Source organism: Lissotriton helveticus, chromosome 4_1 (assembly GCF_964261635.1).
Source record: "Lissotriton helveticus chromosome 4_1, aLisHel1.1, whole genome shotgun sequence".
Taxonomy (NCBI): Eukaryota; Metazoa; Chordata; class Amphibia; order Caudata; family Salamandridae; genus Lissotriton; species Lissotriton helveticus.
In genome coordinates, this window is record NC_136063.1 from 1,717,582,690 (window position 1) to 1,717,605,155 (window position 22,466).

Consider the following 22,466-nt stretch of genomic DNA (forward strand, 5'->3'; position numbering starts at 1 on the left):
GGTAGGCGTGGTTAGAAGCACCAGTTGAGTACGATTAGTCAAATGTATATATGTATGTATCTATTTTATCCATTTTAAAGTATCATATGGCTCAGAAACCACATCAATGCTTTTACAGTATTATTTTATAATTCTGTCTCTACTGTATGCACTTTACTTAACTACAAGTATTGCAATAATAGCGATTCATTTCTCTTGTATGAGAAAAGAGACTGATCAATAAATAACATCTTTTATTGAACCACGCCCATCTCTTATTTCTCTACAAACTGGTGAAACTAAGAATGCACATACTGACTGAGTAAAATAAGTTGTCTATTGTTTTCACACGACTCTAGAGATACACTCTTGATTAGGGGAGAGCAAAGTTGTCATGTTCTATGGTTGTCAGAAACTAAATCCCTTCTTGTCTATCCAGGGAGGTTAAAATCCTCCTTGTCTATTTGAGAAAGTTTCTAGTGAACTCTGAGCTAGCTGGCAAACAGAAACCTTTAAGTCTAATATCGTCGGTAGAAGACCTAGTTAACCTCTGCCCTAGGTCTATACTATTGAAGATATTATTCCAATGCGCAGAGCCTATTGGCATAATAGGAACTACACTACAACCCCGACCCACTACGCCGGCCACACGCTTGATCCCGTCTTCTCTTCCAGCAAGCACATCACCTTCAGCCACGCCACCGGACTCCACTGGACCAACCACAGCTGCGTCCACTTCAGCTTCAGAAGAACCACGACCCACCACCACCCGCAACAGGTTCCTCACAGGAGCTGGAGCAAGATCACCGCCGACCAGCTCACCACCTCCCTCAGCCAGAGCCCACCCGCCAGCACAACGGACCCCATCGAAGCAGCCCGCAACTTCACACAGTGGCTGACCGCCTGCGCCGACGACCTCGCACCACTGAAGAAACCTCCCAGCAGACCCAGAAGCAAGAAGGCCTCCTGGTTCACCGACGAACTCAAGGACTCCAAGAAGAACTGCCACCCCCTCGAGAAAACCTGGCTCCTCGACCAGACCATAGACAACATGACCGCCCTCAAACAAGCCACCCGCAAGCACCACCAACTTATCCGCACCACCAAGAAGAAATCACTGAAGGAACGGCTGGACAACAACACCCATGACAGCAAGGAACTCTTCAACATCGTCAAGGAGTTCTCCAACCCCAGCATCGGCAACAACAACATCACTCCTTCACAAGATCTCTGCGACTCTCTCACCTCGTTCTTCCACCGCAAGATCGCCGACATCCACAACAGCTTCGGCGCACCATCCACGCACCCAACCGCCGAACCAACGCATCCCACCGCCACCCTCCGCACCTGGACCACGGTGACCACCAAAGACACAGCCCGCACGATGAACACCATCCACTCCGGATCTCCGACCGACCCCTGCCCCCACCACGTCTTCAACAAGGCCGACTCCACCATCGCACCCCAACTCCGGAACATCATCAACACCTCCTTCAACACCGCCACCTTCCCAGAGAGCTAGAAGCACGCCGAGCTCAGCGCCCTTCTGAAGAAACCAACAGCGGACCCCACCGACCTCAAGAACTTCCGCCCCATCTCGCTCCTCCCTTTTCCTGCGAAAGTCATCGAGAAGATTGTCAACAGACAGCTGGCCGCCTTCCTTGAGATGAACGGATCCCTTGACCCCTCGCAGTCCGGTTTCAGAGCCAACCACAGCACCGAGACCTCCCTGATCGCAGCCACCGACGACATCCGAGCCCTGCTCGACAACGGGGAAACAGCGGCACTCATCCTCCTGGACCTCTCCGCAGCGTTCGACACTGTCTGCCACCGCAACCTAGTTCAACGCCTCAGCAACATCGGCATCCAAGAGAAGGCACTGGAGTGGATCATCTCGTTCCTCACCGGAAGAACACAGAGAGTCCGGCTCCCCCCGTTTCGATCCAAGGCCACCGAAGTCATCTGCGGCGTACCACAAGGATCATCACTCAGCCCCACCCTCTTCAACGTCTACATGAGACCTCTTGCAGCCATCGCACGCCAACACAACCTCAACATCATCTCCTACGCCGACGACACCCAGCTGATCCTCTCCCTCACCAGGGACCCCGACACCGCCAGAACCAGCCTACACGAAGGGATGAAAGACGTCACCGAGTGGATGAAGAACAGCCGCCTGAAACTGAACTCAGACAAGACGGAAGTCCTCATCCTGGGACCATTGCCCTCCGCCTGGGACGACTCCTGGTGGCCTCCCGCCCTGGGCACCGCTCCCAAGCCAAGAGACCACGCAAGCAACCTGGGCTTCATCCTGGACTCTTCCCTCTCGATGACCAGACAAGTCAACGCCGTCTCCTCATCGTGCTTCAACACCCTACGCATGCTCCGCAAGATCTTCCGATGGATCCCGATCGAAACCAGGAAGACGCTCAGCCAGGCACTCGTCACCAGCCGACTGGACTACGGAAACATTCTCTATGCCGGAACCACAGCCAAGCTACAGAGGAGACTCCAACGCATCCAGAACACCTCGGCCCGACTCATCCTGGACATCCCCCGACGCAGCCACATCTCCGGCCACCTGAGGGACCTGCACTGGCTCCCCGTCAACAAGAGGATCACGTTCAGGCTCCTCACCCATGCACACAAGTCTCTCCACGACCTGGGCCCCAAGTACCTCAACGACCGACTGACCTTCTACACGCCCACCCGCCAGCTACGATCTACTAGCCTCGCCCTCGCCGCCGTACCACGCATCCGAAGACCCACCGCCGGAGGCAGATCCTTCTCCTACCTGGCAGCCAAGACATGGAACTCCCTCCCCATCCACCTCCGACTGACCCAGGACCATCTCGCCTTCAGGAGACAACTCAAGACCTGGCTGTTCAAGCAATAGCGGACCCCTTCCCCCAAGCGCCTTGAGACCCTCACGGGTGAGTAGCGCGCTATACAAGTATCATGATTGATTGATTGATTGATTGATTAAATGTTATTGTTAATAATACTCAACTTTCGTTTTGTAATATTTATGGTCCGAATGGTATTGACTTTCAATTCTGGAATGACTTTTCCACTTTTCTTTCCTCTCATGCTGTGGATGATTTGATCTTGGATGGTGACTGTAATCAATTGATGGATCCTTTCCTGGATCGCAAATCACAAACCAATTATGTCCCCAACAAAATGCAAAAACTTTTCCACCAAGCGATTTCATCTAGAGGCCTCTAGAGGCCTTATAGTGTCTCACCCTTACACATTGGAATTTTCTTTTTTCCTCCAGTTCACAAATCTCACTCACTTATTGACTACATCTTTATCACTGAACACGCCCTGCAGTTTAGGACCAACTCAGAAATTGGCTCCATCCTCATCTCAGATCATGCCCCTGTCATTTTAGATATGGGCTTTCCTTCACCTTCACCTACTTCACGCCGTTGGCGCTTTAATAATTCTCTTCTTTTAGAAGCCCAGTTTGTTGAACAATTCACACTTTTTATTGACACATTTTTTCTCAACAACCTCTCTTCTACTTCTCAATTTCATTCAGTTTGGGATGCCTTTAAAGCCACCGCCAGGCGTTTTATTATTGATTTTGTATCCTGTACGAAGAAAAAAGCTCTCTCCCAGTCCTCTCTTATCCTTAAACAAATGAAAAATCTAGAACATCAATACTTCACCACCAGCTCTAATGATACTCTTTCCTCTCCTATTAAAGCTAAAATGCAAAATAACAAAGATTCATGGGATTCCGCATGCAACAACCTCCTAAAATGTAATGCTAAAAGGTATGGTGGACGGAATAAAGCTGGTAAATCCCAGGTCAACTATATTAAAATCAAGAAAGAGAAATCTAACATCATTGCTGTTATGTTCGTCATACTGCTGATGATAGAATACTTAATTGTTTCATCCAGTATTACACTTCTCTTTATACTCCAGAAACCACTCCTTCTTCAGCTCAAATTGATTCCTTTTTTCAATCTCTTCCACATGCTCCTGTTGCTTCTATAGATTTTGAGTAATTTGATACTCCAATTTCGGAAAAATAATTTCTTAATGTTCTTAATCTTCTACCCAAAGATAAAACTCTTGGCCCAGACGGTTTCACTGTTCGGTTCAACCTCCAGTTTTAAAACTCTCCAATACCTCATATATTGTCACTGATAAATTACTTTCTAGATGAGGGAACATCAAAGAGAACTTTCACCCAAGTAATGCTTTATCTAATCCTTAAAAAAGATAAAGATCCCTCCTCCTGCAAAAATTGTAGGCCCGTCTTTTCAATCAACACTGATTGCAAAATCTTCACAAAAATATTGGCCATTTGTATCAATAAAGTGATTCCTGATCTTATTAATATTTATCAATCTAGATTTGTCAAAGGAAGGTCTATAAGTGATAACTCAAGAACCCTCTTAAACATTATCCATCTTGCCTCTAAAATGGATTCTCCAATGGCTGCCATCACGCTCGATGCTGAAAAAGCATTTGAAAGGGTGAGTTGGGACAGTCTACTTCTATATGGGTTAACGGACACCAATCTACATATTTTTCTCTTCATGGAGGAACAAGACAAGGGTGTCCCTTTCCCCACTTCTTTGTATTCTTGCTTTATAGCCCTTTCTTGAAAAAATCAAGAGCTTACCCTTTATATACAGGCTTTCAATTTCAGAATATTGACATCAAGTTTACTTCTTTGCCGGCTCTATTCTCTATGCTACAGGAATATTCATCGGTTTCCGGCTACAAATTAAATATTGATAAATCTGAAGTTCTACCTTTAAAACAAATTTTGTCTGTCCCACATGTTTCATGGCTCTGGCTTTGAATGGAATCCCAGGAGCATCAAATATTTAGGCGTCCTTTATGCTAACACTATCAGGGAAACCGTTAAGATTAATCACACAGATATACTGAAAAAATTCTCTGTCCTCAATGAGAGATGGTCTCCTCTTTTTCTATCCAGGTGGGGTAGATTAGCCACTATTAAAATGATGCTTCTCCCTATTATTCATTTTTATCTCTCTATGCTTCTTGTTTTCCTTCCGTTTTTCTTTTTTAGTTCCATCAATCGTTTCTTGATAAACATTTTATGGAATAATCGCAAATCTAGGATTTCTCTCTCTCGTCTCCAGAAACCCAAAGACTTAGGTGGAGTTAACTTCCCTAACATCAACCAATATCATTCTGCTTTCACATTAAAGCAAATTTGGCCTTTTTTATCAGACTCTCCTTTCCCTCATGTAACGGCTTGGAGTACACTTGAACTTGTTCAACTTCAACCCTTTTTATTCCTTACGGCTACTTGTTTATCTCAGCGACCGAAATGTTTTTCCACTCCCATCTTAAACCACTCTAAAGCTCTCGCTCTTTCTCTGTTTCAATCTCATCTTTCCCCTAAGGACTTTGTTTCCCAAACCCCATTATGGTACAATACATTTTTAAAGATCAATAATAGAGCGCACTTTTGGAAGGAGTGGATTGATAAAGGTATCATTATTCTTCATCAATTAATGAAGGACGATATGCTGAGGGAATTCTCAGGTATTCGAGATTCCTTTCGGCGTCTCTATTACTCATTTCTCCAACTATCACCTTTTGACAGCCTCCCTCACTTGTATCTTTTCCCAATTGGGCACTCCAGATATACTTGACCAGGTTATATCTTCTCCAATTGATTTTTCAATTTCTCTTACAGCTGCATCCATTTATAAGTTGCTCTTCCGTCCTTTACCTTACAGATTTTTATGGGAGAAAGACTTAACACATGAATTTTCACTTCAGCTCTGGGAATCTATTTGGTCCTAAATACATACCTCTTCCTGCTCTGACAGCACTACACAAACTCTATTTTTCTTTTTACCCCTTCTGACTTACACAAATTCAAATTACTTGAATGTAGAAAATGCTGGTCATGTTCATGTGAAGACAGTGACCTTCTCCATATGTTTTTTTCCTGTCCATCGATTAAATCCTTATGGTTCCGTATTTGGTCCAAATTAAATGACATTTTATCCACAAACTTCACTTTTGACATCACACATATATTTTTAGGAGTCTCCTCACCAATATGGGACACTCACTGTAATGTAAGACGATTCATAGACTTATTTATAGCTATCTCCCTTCAAATTATCAACGAATTGGAAAGATGCCTCCAAAAGTTCATATCAGGCTTGGTGGAACTTGTTATGTCATCACCACCGGGTTGATTGTGCATTCGCCATTTCCATGCCTTTATTAATTAAAAAAGATTTATTATGGTCACCTCTTACTGCATACCTTTCTAAGCATGCCCCTTGAAAATTCTTGCCTTCATTTAAGTACCTTTTTCTTTTCTCACTATCTGTTCATTTTAACTCCTGCAAATGTTATAGATATTACTTCGCCATGTTTTCTTTTTGCTACTCCTTCTCTCTTTTACCTCTATATTTTATTTTCCTTAGTATAGTTTTGTTTCCCGTTAGGGACTCTTTTTGAAAATATGATATTAAATTAATGCTTGTTTTTTCTTTGTAATTTATTCACTCTGTATTGATGTCTTACTATGTTTACAAATTGCAATAAAGCTCTTTAAACTCCAAAAAAGAAATGGAGCTGAAACGTCAACTTCATATAAAATAGAGGCTTTTCAAATATTAATATTATGGATGCCTACTACCTTCTGAAGATATGCTTGTACTATGACAAATCACATCTTTTGGACAGTTTATTGCTCATTACAATATATATTGGGTTATATACATTTTGTGCACCTAATCTTAACAAGAACACTGCACTGTTGCACCACGTCACGTTGTTATTCGTGCTATTCCTAAAATATGAACTAATTATTAGAATAAATAGTTTGGCTGAAATTTACATTTGGTTTACTAGGTGACTTACCTCAACATTTTGCTAATGTTTCTGGCTTGACAGGTAAGTAATCAAGGTCAATTTTGTTGGAGTATTTCAAATTAACTGGAACAGTATTATAGTGAACTACTTCCTTCCCCCAAATGAGCCATATAAAATGTGACATCGGTCATTTTATGTATGATGTTATTGGTTACATCGTAACCGATGTGACCACCTGCATTAAAGATGTCTTTTGTGTATGTTATGTGTGCGGTCGTGAGCAATTCACTGAGTCAGCAGGTTGTAAAAACTCATGGTAATTAGCGATTTTCAGAGGTATGTTTTGCCATTTGGATCACAACTACATGATCAATATATGACTGTGAATCACAGCGTGTTAAGTTGTTTTCATTCCAAGTATTTAAAGTACATGGGCTAAAAAATAAACCGTACAATATATCTATTGCAAGGTCGTTTTTGCCTCTAAAACAGTTTTGAAGTTATCTCACCTGGGATTCCTCACTGTCTGAAAGCTTCATATACTTTCTGTCTGGACTCTGTTTACTAGGAACAAGAAAACGAAAAACAAGTTATAATCCAGTTCTCTCTTTGAGGCCATGTATATAGCTGGACTTGTACCCCATAATTCATTTAAATATTGTTTCTTTTGGATTAAGGCATTCAGTTCTTTCTAAAGTGTTGTTCATATACAATATTCCGTGCTATTATGACACATAAGGAAGAGAAAGACATCACGAAAAGATCTAGATGGGTAAATAAATAAAATGTGTGCTTTAATCTCCAGGAAAATATATATGCATACAACTCATATGATTGAATGTGGTAGGAGCTAAAATAAAAAGCTACTAACTTTAAAAATGTTAGTACCAGTTATCGCTTATTTTTTTCACTGCATACAATTTTATTTACCAGTGGGATATTCCCATCTAGCAGATAAACGTGTATCACATCATACTACGATATTTTTTTACAGAAGATAATCTGAGACGAAATATGATCTTGAAGGTCAATGCACTCTTTTAATTAAATTTATTTGACACAGTGAAGATCGTTTGCAGAAACATTAAATGAAAAGAAAAATACCATATCTTTTACATGTCAGTCTACTTTTAAACAACACACATTTCACATTTAGTGAGCAGTATTTGGTATTGTGCGATCTTCTCTGAACCATTGTATGTTTCCTCTGGCTACAATTTGAGTGGAGGGGTGACGTAGAATTAGTTGTTGGGAGTACAACAGTTTTAACCCTCCTTATCCTGTTTATTGCTTCTGGCATCAGGATGAGTAAGGATCAGCACTGGGGAAGCAGGCAATAATCATTGCCAGAGCTCTCCCTCTTCCTGCTATCACACAGGGCTGGCTTTAGCTCGGGTGGCGCCCGGTGCGACAATCTTTTTTGGCACCCACCCCCAATAACCACCTCATCAGATTCCCTCACTACCACCCTGCAAAAGTGCCTCTCATCTCTCCATGGCCCCTCTCTCACATACATTTCATTTTTTTAAAGCACCGGTAAAGGTTGGCTTTACTAATCCACTCAACTATCCACATAAAATACAGATCTGTTCTTTGCAGCATGCATATTAACCCTCTGGGCTACTTTATGTTGAGTCGAAACTGCCATAGACAAAACTCGGATCTCTCTCTCTAGCAAGAAGTTAATCACAACGGTTATCATGGCTTTTTTTATTGCTGCCTGCAAGCTATGCGTACAAGGAACTCTGCAGCAGGTTACCATCACTTCAAAACTGTGAACCAATCACTACCTGACATCACAAGAGGCAAGGATACACAAACTCCTGAGAGCCACCAGATGCTCTTCGGTTGATGGAATAAAATGTTGATTTGCATTACAGACATGGAGAGAGTTGAGTGGGTGGATCAAACTGGTGGATCAATGTAGTAACTCATTAAAGACAGAACTGTTGCCTTTGTCAATAAATGTTTAGTTCTCGTTAAAGAGGACCAGTAACATTCCAAAGGCAATGAGACAGAGGAAGACCAGCAATACATAAAACAAGCATCCACCAGAGCTGACTTTGGCTCAGGTAAGTAACACTTTCTACTAATGCATTGTCATTCTTTTTAAGGCTAAGAATATTCCACACTAAAACAATACACTACCATCAGACCTGTTTGATCACTTATCTTGCAAAGTCTTCTCTCAAGCATCAATCAAGGGGACAATGTTTCAAGAGACTACACAGGAAGGAACATTTAGTGACCTGACTGAGTTCTGGAATAGAAAAAGCCATCAAGGCGCTTGGTCATAGCTGTAATTTCCTTCGTGGAATGAATAATCAGCTCATTACACGACCCTCTTTGCTACCACTTACAACTGAGTTGTACATGTTTCGACATTCCCTCTCTTTTATAGAATCTACCATACTGTAGATATATTATACTTCCATCTCTTGGATATATAACGACTGGAGGCAACTTTGGGGTCAAGCCAAAATCGACTTTTCTTCCCCTAAACTGGACGAGGACGGAAAAAGGAAAGAACGCACACACCTATTCAACTTTGCAAAGAATACACACAGTACATTTTAGAACACCGCCCGTAATTCACTCACCATTCTGAATGATATACTGGGCAGCTGGTAAATGCGAAAATCCTTGTTTTAGTCCTGACAAATACATTCATCATCAAACTTTATAGATCTTATCCACATACATATTTATAGTAAACGATTGCTTCCAGTCCAGAAATCTTTCTATTTATTCTACAAACGTACCATTCGCATAAATAAAATTCAAGTTATGAACTATGGAAGAATACCGAGGTCTACAATTATGGAGAGGGAAACAGTGTTTACTACGCTGTCATTACATCGCAGTACTATCACAACACGGTTGTTACAAAGACCGAGTTGTTAGTACGCGATGTAATGACAGCGTTGTAAACACTGTTTCCCTGGTGTAGGCGCTCTGGTGGGTGTGCTGGACCAATTTACCCTGATGGACATGCCAACTGTCCACATGCTCCGCATCAATGGTTATCCATGTTGTATGATAGTTGTTAGAACTGGTTTCTCTATTTGGCAGTGGTATGTACCCTGTCCAAGTAGGAACCATTCCTGCTAAGCACGGTAAGGGAGTTACACACCAAAGATAATCCCTGCTGACCCACTTGGTACCTTGGCACGAGCAGTCAGGCTTATTTTAGAGGCAATGTGTAAAGCATTTGTACATAAGACAAACAGTAACAGTGAAAACACTACAAATGGACACCACATCAGTTTAGAAACATAACCAATCTTTATCTAAACCAAATAAGACCAAAATGACGAAAATCCGACATACATAACTTAACATATCATATCACTTTTTAAAGGTTCAAGCAATTCTGTCCACAGAACTCAATAGATGCAGTTATTTTAGTGCAAGGTACCTTTGATGCATCAAAATCCACAAGCAACAACAGCCGCAGAGGAGGGAAGCATCGGAAAACAAAGCGATGCATCAGTTCTGCTGAACACAGGTGAAGTGTCTTTTAAGGACTGTAAAGAGAAGCGATGTGTTGAAATTCAAAGATGGTTCTGGTCTGCAGGTGATGTGGGTGGAAACTTGGTGCACAGGAGCAATGTGTGGAAATCCAGACATGCTGGATATCAATGCGGTGGCGGACTGGTGATGTGTCGATTCTTTCAGTTGAACAGCAGGGCCTGCGTCAGAGTCAGTGCAGTGGTCTCGGACATCGGAGACACAGTGCACTGTACTCAGGCTGTGGCAGTTCTTTGGGCTGCGAACAGCACTGCGTCAATTTCTTTGACCGCATGCCGACGGTGCATGGAAACTTCTCCTGCACTGCAGTGCTGCATCAGAAAAACAGGTGCAGGAAGGGCAATGCAGCAGGAACAACCTACAAGGTTCCAGAACTGAAGTTGTGTTCAGGGATGCCGCAGGTGAAGTCTTTGATGGCCCTGAGACGTCCAACAAGGATGCAAGCACCCACAAGCCCATGGAGACCTTGGAAAAGCAGTATTCAAAAGCAAAGTCCAGTTCTTTCACTGCCCACTGACAGAAGCAGACACACAATCCTACCTTGCCCTACCTTGGCTCCAGACACATTATGGGGGTGGGATGGGTGGAGACAGCAGCATTGTGAGAGGCCAGGCATACCCCTATGCAGGTGTAAGTGACAACTCCTCCCACCACTATAGCTAAGGAAGGTCCATCAGCCTGTTGAGGGACCATCAGGATATGTAAGGCACACCTCAGCTCCCTTTGTGTTACTGTCTAGAGTGAATGCACAAACATTGCAGCTGTCAGGCTAAACCAGAAGATGGTTCCACAGGCAAACAGAGGCACAGGATGGTAAAGCAAGAAAATGCCCACTTTCTAAAAGTGGCATTTTCAAAAACACAATTTAAAAACCACTTTCCTAAAATATGTGTTTTTAAATCATGAGCTCAGAGAGCTCAAACACCAAATCTCAAGGTCTTCCCAATTGAAAGTTACAATTGAAAAATATTACAAGGCAGTTCCAATAATAACCTATGGGCGAGCTCATCCTTGTAACACTGAAAAAGGAAATTGGCAGTATTTCACTATAAAGACATTTAAAACACACTAGTACATGTCCTCCCTTTCACATACACTGCACCCTGCTCATGAAGGTACTGTGCCATACATTAGGCATGTCTTACATGTACCAAAAGGGAAGGGTTGGGCCTGGCAAGTGGTTTCACTTGCCAGGTCGACATGGCAGTTTAAAACTGTATTCACAGACACTGCAACAGCAGGTTAGGAACAAGTTTGCTGGGCTACTCGTGGGTGGCACAACCAGTGCTGCAGGACCGCTAGTAGCATTTGATGTATAGCTCCTGGGCACACACAGTGCACATTACTAAGGACTTACCAGTAAATCAAATATGTCATTAATAGATAACCAAGCTTAATCACAATTTACACAGGGAGCCCTTGCACTTTAGCACTGACCAGCAGTGGTAAAGTGCCCAGGGAACACAAACTAGAAAACAAGGAGTCCAGCGCACAATCAAAAATACAGGAGGTAGAACCAGAAAGACAGGGAAAACCAAGCCCAGGATGCCAGGTCTAACAGTAATTCCTAACACTGCCAGCTGTTCCCTTAGCACAATTATAGCAGTACTTTTTCTAGTGAGATTTCTCACCAGTGGCATTGCCATGCTACTTTATGGCATACGTCTACTAGTACCTCTAACTGCTAGCTGCTTCTATGGCAGATTTTCAGCAGCGTCCCTCTCTACCACCTGTTCCTTTGGCATAATTAAAGCAGTGCCCATCGCTGTCTGCTGTTTCAATGGTACATTGATAGCAGTGTCTCTCACTGCCAGGTGTCACCCTCTCAAAGCCCAACAAATGGTTTTGATCCTGCAAAGTCTTTCCCAGGTCAGTATCAAATAGCTCAGTCAGTTTGGCCCTTTTGTCAGCATTTTCGGACTTGTAATTTTGGTTTTATAACAAGATCCACAGGACTACAAATCCCACAATGCAATACAAAACTTGACTTGGTGGGAATACTCACAAAACCGGGAGGTGTTGGACCTCTGATCTCACATGACAAGCTACACTATGGGATTCATTACAGTTTAGAGGCTGACTGCACAGTTTAAAAAGTAATGCAACTATTTACTAATAAACCTTAACATAGAAGTAGTGGCACTTTGTTTCTCTTAGCTCCTGCTACCTTCGAACTCAAATTATCAAAGCAGTAGGAGCAACATCTCCTCTTCTGGCCACACCATCTGAAGAGATGAGTGTACAATCAGCTCTTAGGGCCATATTACGATGCCAGTTTGATGAGCATCCGACCGGCAATGTAGCGGAAGCAGGACATCCCCGACAAGGAGTCAGCGGTCCCACTTCCATTATTTGGATGCGACCACCTTCATGGCAGTCGGAAATTGTATACTTTCCATTGCGGCTTGTGCTGCGAGCTGCAGCACAAGATGCACTAGAAAATATACACTTAGGAAACATCCATGCATCATGTGCCACACGGTTCATGGATGTTTCGTGGTGTCCTCCCAGGGCCCATAGTGGAGGGCCACAGGGGAAAGGAAAACTGTTAGGGACTCCAAAAAACCCTTTCTGCCAGCCTTTTTATGTCAGGAGAACTGTTATGAAAAGGCTGGCGGAAAAGTGGATCATAATCCCCATGGTGGTGCCTGAGAAGTCACCACCTCCATTGCCGTAAATTCGATTGGAAGGTGTCCATCAGTCCCTCCACCTATGCGGTCTGACCGACCGTATCGTAATGCGGTGGTATGGGCATTGCCTCAGATGCAGACCGTCAGTCCCACCAACATTGTAATGAGGCCCTTTATTTTAGCCATTGGATGTACTTATTTTTGGGATCAGCACTTAATTTTACACATCAGTCATCTACCGAACGCAAGAGAGGTTAAAACACACCAAGTAGAAAGATGTCAAATCACCCACAATGAGAGAAATCAGGAACCTGCAGGAGAGAGATAAAAGGATAGGGAGTGTCTGGTAGTGGATTAAAGAAGCATGGAGTGATTTTAATACTAATTAGCCTTGGTATTCATTTCGCCAATCGTTAATTGTACTGGCTGCAGGCTTCTGAGCACAGCTTCGACACTGAAACTCTTCCTTCTACAAATTAAGCACTGTGTACGATGTAAAGAAACTTGTTTCAGGAAGTTCGAAAGGCGCAGGTAATGAGGGGCCCTTTTGCCGGGTGGTAGTGAGGGAATCTGAGGAGGAGGTCATGCAGGGGCACTAAAATAATTGTCACACCGTGCGCCACCAGTGCTAAAGCCTGCCCAGGTTCCTAGGAGGGAAGACCTACATAGTATCAGTGAGTATACTGTGCATGTTTGTGAATGTCTCACTTAGGGACCCCTCCCAAGCCCTACCTGATTGCCTGCCGCAGCGCCGCTGATGACTGTATGACAAATATTCCGGGGCCTATTCCTGCTTCACAAGTGAGACTCCCCTCTTTATTTGCCTAAGTTGTTTCTATAATAGTCATGTCTGGGCAGCTCGCCGTGCAGGGTCGGATCTTGACTCCTCGTTCATGCTGTGCTGAGTATGAATGTGCTTGTAAATACACTAAATCGATCACTACCTGACACCTGAGAATGACGAAAATAGGTTTGTCTGTGACATCTTTGAGAAACTTCCTAAACCTGCCCTTTCACATCTCGTCACAGGGTGGGGTTTAGTCAGTGAAGCTTGCTGGTCCCACCACATCCTGTGGTGAGCTATTAAATGGTGTGGTACCCACTGCTGGGTGGCATGCACACTTGTACAGCCCAGGTTTGACAGCAAAACGCCCAAGGCTGTTTTTAATAGGTGCCCTGGATGAAGGGGGAGAAATGAAAGCAACGGCACATTTCTGTGATGAAAGATCAGGACTGTTGCTGAACAAGCCATGCTAGTACTGAATTGGGCATATTCTCACGAAAGGGCACGTCTTGCAAAATGCCTAGTAATGCAACCTTCATTTTAATTGTGTTTACTTGAGCTTTTATTGGGGAAAGCTATGAAAGGAAGGGAGTGCAGGTGAACCATAAAAATACGATGGATAATTACAGTTTCTGCATGAACCTATATCAGAGACATCCACTTTTGCTGTTTCTAGTTAAAACCTGTGGGTTTCACTAAAAAGAAATGAAACACGGAATGTGGCACAGAAGTGATTATGGGAGAATAACTAACGTCTTTCACTTTCAAAGTTCAGAAATGTTTTGAGCACGTCAATATGTACAGTTGTTTGTATGCTTTGGTATTTTGCTAGAACAAACCTAGCTGGCTAGTAATGGCGTGCAATATATGGAGTAGGCCCAGTGGGGACACATGAGGCAAGGGGACAGAGAAAGGTAGGTGGTGGGGCTATCGAAATGGTGAGTGGTCAACATTTCTGATGTTGTTTTTCTTGACGAGGTAAGATTTAAGTTTCTTCTAGAAAATGTAAGAGGGTTGGTGCTATTGTGATTTCAGGAGGAATGTTGTTACAGAGCCTGCGAGCGTAGGCTGAGGAGGCTTCTTTTCTTTATTTCTCCTTCCTACAATGTTTAGTCTCTAATATAGCGATATCAGAGATCCTACTTGTCACTGACGTCAAGGAGATGGTGGGAAGGTTTGGCAGTTAACTAGGTGTACAAAGGTATTTGTGTAGAAGGCCTTGTAAGTGATGCAGCTGACCTTGAAGATTATTCAGGCTTGTAGGGGAAGTCAGTGTAGATCCTTTAGTGCAAGGGTTATGTGGTTGGTTTTCTTCACCCCCTTGATGAGCTATGTTGCTGTGTGACAGATCCCTTTCGGGTTGTGCCAGCACAGCCATCCCCACTTTCCCCTATCTTTGTTGCAGATCATTTGATGGTCATCAACACTGAGTTCTTTCACAGCAATAATGAAAGGTACTACAACGAATATAAAAGGGAGATGTCCAGAATTCATTGCAATGTGCTCATCTGAACTGTGGTCCAAACCATCAAATAGAAGCATTCCTAACAAGTTTAGAATTAGAAGATGAGATCCCAAATATGATATTATTTTACATATTTGGTAATTAAAAAATACACCCTCGGATAATAACATTTAATTATTATTGCATGCAATTTTCCTTGTGCAGTATCATTAGTTGCAATAAAAGATAAGCCATCAACAACAAAGTAGTCACTGTTAGACCTGACACCCTTGGCGTGGTTTTCCCCCATCTTTTTGCCTCTGTCTCCTGTATTTTTGATGCTGTGCTGGATTTCGTTTTTGCTGGTTTAGATGCTTTGGACACTCTGCCACTGCTGATCAGTGCCAGAGTGTAAGTGCCCCCCATGTAAATTGTCATATTGATTGGGTATACCTGATTGGCTTATTTGTATCACCAGGAAGTCCCTAGTAAAGTGCACTGTGTGTGCCAGGGCTGGTGATGACAGATGCTACTAGTGGGCCTGCAGCGCAGATTGCGCTACCCACATGAGTAGCCCTAAAATGGTGTCTCAGGCCTGCCAGCGCAGTGCCTGGGTGCAGTCAGTGGACTGCCATGTCCGCCTGGCCAGTGTCCCCACTGGCTGGGCCTAACCCTTCCCTGTCTGTGCACATCAGTCACCACTATGGAAGACTCAAGGTACCCCCCTGGGCAGGGTGCAGTGTATGGGTAAGGTAGAGCATGTACTAGTGCAGGTCACATGCTCTGGTGGTGAGCAGCAGCCATTTTTTGTGCTCACTGCTGTAAGATTATCTTGCTCCATAGAATAACATGGGGGAGGCTGGTCCCAATGGATACCAGCCTATCTTCTCATAGGAACAAGATGGGACATAAGTGATTGATATCCCTGAACTCAGAATTTAATAACACATCTTTTAGTAAAGGTTGTTTTTAAATCCTGTGTTTGAGAATAGTACTTTTAGAAAGTGGCTGTTCTCTTGTCTAACCTTTCTGTGTGCCTGGGCCTGCTTGTGGATTGACTGTCTGGTTTGAGGGTGATAGGGGCTGCAGAGCCCCCAGGAGGTTGTTTGAGTCAGCCCGTGGATGAAATGATGCATCTGCTGCCAGGGAAGTGGGAGGAGATAGCACCTGGGAGTGAATAGGGCTGTGCCTGCCTGACCACAATGCTGGCTCCACCTCCCGCTGGGCGACTGTCACCTCTGTCCCTGATACCGAAAGAAAGAAGGAAGCCAGGTAAGCCCCAGTGCTCCAGCAACACCCAGAACTGGTTTAGACCAGGCTCAGGGCCCACTTGCACAAAGACTTCAAAGGACTTCAAAGACTTTTAGGGGTATAAGAGAAGGACCCCTGACAACAGAAAAGTAGATTCTACAATCAAGAGGAACCTCTGCTGGAAGAAGGACTGCTGGAGAACTGAAGGAAGATTGCCTTGCTGTGTGCTCTAAGGGCTGACCTAGTCTGCTGTCTAACTGAAGCTGAGAAGAAGAAAGGGACTTTGCTGTGTGCTGTGACCCTGCCTGCTTGAACTAAAAATACTTTGCTGTGTGCTGTGTCTTCAACTTGAAATCTCCAAGGGCCTGAGAAGAGCTGGCCTCCTGTTTTGCAACCCAGGGACATAAAGGTTGCCCAAGGACTACAGAACTCTGCTGTGACCCCTGAAGCTGCTGTGGGCTGAAGAGATCGTGAGCCTTGCTGTTTGCCCCGTGTAGCGCCCTGGCTGCTCTCTGCCTCGATTGAGAGTGCCGCGCTGATCACGCCTGCCATGCTGCCAGATCGACGTGTTCATCGACACGTGTGTTGTGGAGACCGAAGGGTTGTGGGCCTCCCCAGGGCAGGGCGCATTGAATTAATCTGTGCGCAGTTTCACCACCGCGGCCCGGGGTCAGGAAATACCCTGCGAAGTGCCCCGTACCTTGCCGGTACCGACGAAGCCGAGAACGAGCCAGCTGCTCCCTGATTGGAGGAGGGAGCCGAGCCCCCTCACTAACGCCGCAACGGGATTGGCCCGTGCGCCGTAGCGTCATCGCAGGCCTGCCCCGGGAGCCGCACTGCCATTGGCTGACTCCCGGGTGAGTGTGGAGGCTTGCCTGGGTGCCGTGACCGGATTGGTCCACGTCATCGGGACCTCCGCGAGAGCCGTGTTTCCAGTGGCGAAGCCGGGGAAGATTGACCCGACCTCGCCGAGGGAGCGCCGTGAGTGCCCCCCTGTCCCTGCTCGGATCGCCGAGTTAGCTCCCCGCCGCTCCCCGAGGATCTGAGAGTGGGCGGAGGGCTGCTGGAACCGGCCGGGGCTGGGAGCGAGTGCGCTCTGTTCGGCGCGGTGTGCCTGAAGCCGTTGGGAGCAAAGCGCCCGCCTTGCTTGGTGCGAGTGAGGAGTCCCAGGAATACTCTGTGAGGCGCGCTTGCAGCGCTTGGGGCTCATTTCTTCAAAGGGCTGGATCTTGAGAGCTTAGCACTCTGACATTATTTTTACAATTCGTTTTTGGAGCTGCATGGAAATAAGTCAATAGAATTATTTGGAATCCTGATTTAAGAGACTTGAGACTATTTTTGATATAGAAACTTCCTAATTACAACTGCAACCACCAAGATTAAGTGCAACCTTTCTTCAAAGAATCAACAATTGTGTATTGTTGATTTTTACCTGCTGCAATTAGATAAAGCTATATTTTTTATAAATATACTTACCTATGTGGTCTCAGTTTGTGGTGGATTGGGGGTCATTGTTTGTGTCAAGTGCATTTATTATACACATTGCCTTAGGGGTAAGCCTGTCTGCTCGTGCCAAGCTACCTAGAGGGTGAGCAGGGGTTATCTACTGTGTGTAATTCTTCACCCTGACTAGAAGCAAGGGTCCCTACTTGGTCTAAGGTACTTACCTCTGCCAATTAGAGACCCACAGATCTAACAGTCACCAACTGCAGACCTAGGACAGATAGGTGTTTAGGATGGACCTCAGTTTGTCCCCAGTGAATCGATCTGATAGGGTAATCATGTTGAAATGTATTTTGGTATTCTGCATAGCAACAGAAGGTTGATGTATAAAGGCGAAGCTACAGTTCTGGCATGTGCTAGTATTCCAATGTCTTTTGAGTTTTTCTGCCTACTGCACAGAATTTGAAAACAACTATGTGGACTGGAAGATCCATTTAGCAAAACCTGCATATTTCCAATTTGTATTTTTTTATTTTGCAAATGTTAACAAACGTTATATCATACAACTAACAGATAAATGCCCTGAATAAAATCCAAAGATCAAAAGATGCCTCCTAAAATAGCGGATGAGGACAGCCTGCTAGTATATCCAACAATGTTTTTCATGTGAAAAACATCACTCTTGCATCACCTGTAAGCACAACTAAATAATAGCACTATTTTTGCAGAAGCTTAGTTTATACAGTACCTTCCTGTTTGTGTTGAGCTGCATACAACAGGTCCATTGCTCAGATGAGAGGTTGGTGTACTATGTTCAGGTGATGGAAATATTAACTCAAGCCCATTTTGGCTGTTGCCTTCTGTCCCACTACATGATGTGCTGAAGAAAACCTGAAATATAAATGTGGTAAATATCAGACACCGTCTATACATGAATGTGTGTAATGATCGAGAAACATTACATAAATAGTAACACGTGTATTCTTGCTACTCAATTCTTAATAATTAAACCTACCACTTCACTAAACAGGGGATGAATAGGAACTTGGGGCCAGATGTAGGTAGCCCTTTACCGGTCGGAAACGGGCGAAAATACCGATTTTCGGCCGTTTCCGACCGGTAAAGGGCAATGGAGATGTAGGGGCTAAAAAACGTACATTTTCGGTAATTTTACCGAATCGGTAAAATTACAGAATCGGTAAATTTACCGATTCTGTACATTTTACCGATTCGGTAAATTTACCATTCGGTAAAAATACCGAAAATGTATTTTGTGATGTAGGTAGCACATCTAACAGTGCTACAGGGCATTTAGAATTCGGTATTTACCATGGAATACTATTCCATGGTAAATTACGAATTCTTGTGTACATGCACATCTGTGCATGTACACCTGTGCCATGTGGCACACAGACATGCCCTAAGGGCATGTCTGTGTGCCACATGGCGCAAAAGCCAGTTACAGGGGTGCAACAGGGTGTCAAAGTGACACCCTGTCCCCTTAGCAATTCGGTATTCTTACCGATTCGGTAAATACCGAATCGGTATTTGCTATTGAATCCTATGGGCTTCAAGGCCCATAGGATTCAATAGCAAATACCGATTCGGTATTTACCGATTCGGTAAATACCGAATCTTACCGATTCGGTAAAAAATACCGATTTTTTACCTACATCTCATTTACAAATTCATAAATACCGAATCGGTAAAATTCGGTATTTATGAATCGGTAAATGAGATTTACCTACATCTGGCCCTTGTTTTTGACTGAATGGGTCCCTAAGAACATAATGAAACGTCCTAAATCACACTTGTAATAGGAGAATATAAAGCAAACCATACAAGCCAAACTTTGAATAAACAAATGTTGAATGATAGATTTGAAGTGCTGTTGAAGAAGTATACAGGTTTTTGAGGTGGATCATGTGATTATCTTTCATATCTCGATTTTTGGATATACCTCTGCAAAGCGTATTGTGACCTGGAGGCTAGACAAGGTTTCTGAAGTTGGCAACAGATTCCCTGAAATACTGAAATGTCACCTGCGGTTACAGATAGGCCACATGTAAATTATTCACTATTATGGGCCTGTAAAATGTACATCAAGCACCTGTCTGTGCAGAAGTCACAATATCTAAGTAGGCTATCTTAGCCCATCTTAGGCTATCCTAGTGTTTAATTCATAAAGGTAAACGTACACTTTTGTGTAAGTTTAGTATGGTTTTGCCATTTACAAAGGTATTTTACAAGTACTATCTTTACGACTGCTAAGTCACTGCACATAAAAAAACATAGAGCAATCCTATCTGTTTATGTGCGGAGACTCTATAGTCGTAAATATATTGGGGCTTATTTACAAGCCACTTGCACCACCGGTACGTCACTTTTTCCCATATTAAAAGTGACGCCCTGGTGGCACAAGGGGCTTGTAAATAAGACCCATTGTTCATAAAATACCTATGCGAATAGCAAACAATCGTAAACTTACACAAAAGTGCAAATTTACCTTTCTGAATCAGGTCCATGAAGAAAAGAGCATACCTAGGTGTAAATCACCCCTAGTTCTACTTACACGTAGGATATATTAGTCGGTCAAAAAAAGATTTCATTGGCCATTACTCTAATTCCCATGCCTTGACCATTTGCTGACGACATGTGACTAACTCTTTTTCAAACCACAATCCAACGTCTTTAGAGACATTTGTATGCAACACAATCAGCGATTAAATAAACTGCAGGAAAATGTTGGTATTCCCGCACAGAACAGCACCAACAACACTTGAGGAGATCTTGAGAAGAGAGTCAGCCACAGAGCTCAATTACACTATTCGTATCCACTTCAAAAGCCTGAATAGTTTAATAGTGTATGGCCAGGATTTGCCCTATTTCCTGTGAGTTCATCAGAAATCCCAGCAGCAGAAGCTCTGCGCCACAGAGCTACACTTTTAAGTTTAATTTTGTGTGCAGTTTTATCTGTCTCTAGAAGTAAACCCATTCTATAAATCCTCATTTCTCAATAACTTTCTCTTCCACCAATTCTGTAAGTGTCAAACAGTGGCGGTTTACCCCCTTGGAAACTTTGTTTTGAAGGCTTTGAAACTTTTATCTAAAATGTTATAACAATCAGCACAAACCTCTAAGAGAAATTGGTTGAAGTTTGCTTGACATTTGTATGACTCCTCTAGGCAAAGTTAGGAGAAATGAAAATAAATTACAGGTTTTGTAAACAGTATTTTTACGATTGTCTGCACATAAGGTTACAGCGATGTATTTAAAATCTAGATCATGCATCATTAATATATCCTATTTCTTCCTACACCTAGGAAAGTTATTTAGATCTCTTACCTGGGATTTCCCTTTCTCTGAAGACTTCATCCTCTCTGTGGATGCACTGTGGTTCCTAGGAAAGGCAGCAGGAGAAAGTTATTTAAATGCCCTTCTTTTGTGGTGCTGGTGATGCCATGAGTTGTGTCTTTTATTACATGCAGAGATGTATTAGTACCGTAAAAAAAATACATTTCAACTAAAGTCTTCATGTAAAATATTCAATGCTAACATGACAAGAACATAGAATAAAAAGAAATTCTGCCACTAAAATTGTTGTGTGGAAAGATAATATATTGTGCTATATCAAGACGTTGAATAACATAAGCGTACACGGCTATGGCTTGACATAGTGTTACATTTCATCCAAGTACAATGCCGGTGGCAGATCCTTCTCCTACCTCGCCGCCTAGACCTGGAACACCCTCCCTACCCAACTACGGCATACCCAAGACCTACTTCCCTTCAGAAGACTCCTCAAGACCTGGCCCTTCAAGCAGTAGCGGCACCCCTCCCCCCCCCCCACTCCCCTCAGCGCCTTGAGGCCCTTACGGGTAAGTAGCGCACTTTAAAAGTACTCTGATTGTTTGATTGATTGACTGAGAACCTAATGCAGGCTATGTACTGTCCAGAAGGGAAGTGTACGCACTGAGGGAGTTATGTTGAGACGGGGATATATTTCTATGAATGGTTACCATAGAATTTGCAAGAGAAAGCTGGTACGGCTATGGAAGACAAGTCAACAGCGGCTGGGGCATCAGGATAACCACTGGGGAAGGTCAAGGGGTGGGACTTTAAGGGCATGTGTGGTAGTTGGTCTTAATAAGCAGTCCACTTTACTTAGCAAATGAAGGTCTATGTTGTATTGGCTCCTTTTCTATTATACCAGGTCGTTCACCGCTATTGCGTCCCTCACCATTGTTGTTTACTTTTCCTTCTCGGTCTGTTTCTGGGTTAAAATTTAGTGTTTGCTGAATGGTTGCCTGAACTCTGACTTGCCTCTGGATTACTCATTGGTATTGGGCGTTGTATTTGTTCCTTCACTTCTTCCCTGAATTTCAAGTTCGCTTCTGACCACCAGAATTTTACCCTTAATGTTACTGGTTTCTTTTTGCTTGGCTTAGACTCCCTGTCGCCACCAGTACAAACCTGGACAGCACTATTACCAATGCATTCTTTGCTAAGATAATTTCCATTCTTTTGCATACCAGGAAAACCTTGATTGTTTTTCATATCTTCGGTG

General features: G+C 43.6%; 1 protein-coding gene across 1 annotated transcript in view; it reads right to left on the minus strand.

The window, feature by feature from the left end:
• Window positions 1-22,466, minus strand: part of MORC4 (MORC family CW-type zinc finger 4) — an 844,810-nt gene that overhangs the window by 408,299 nt on the left and 414,045 nt on the right. Inside the window, exons 13-15 of the mRNA XM_078686304.1 lie at window positions 21,245-21,299; window positions 18,648-18,790; window positions 7,326-7,380 (exon numbers count right to left, since the gene is read on the minus strand). Coding sequence (XP_078542430.1) covers window positions 7,326-7,380; window positions 18,648-18,790; window positions 21,245-21,299 — 253 coding nt within the window. The remainder of the gene's footprint in view (window positions 1-7,325; window positions 7,381-18,647; window positions 18,791-21,244; window positions 21,300-22,466) is intronic.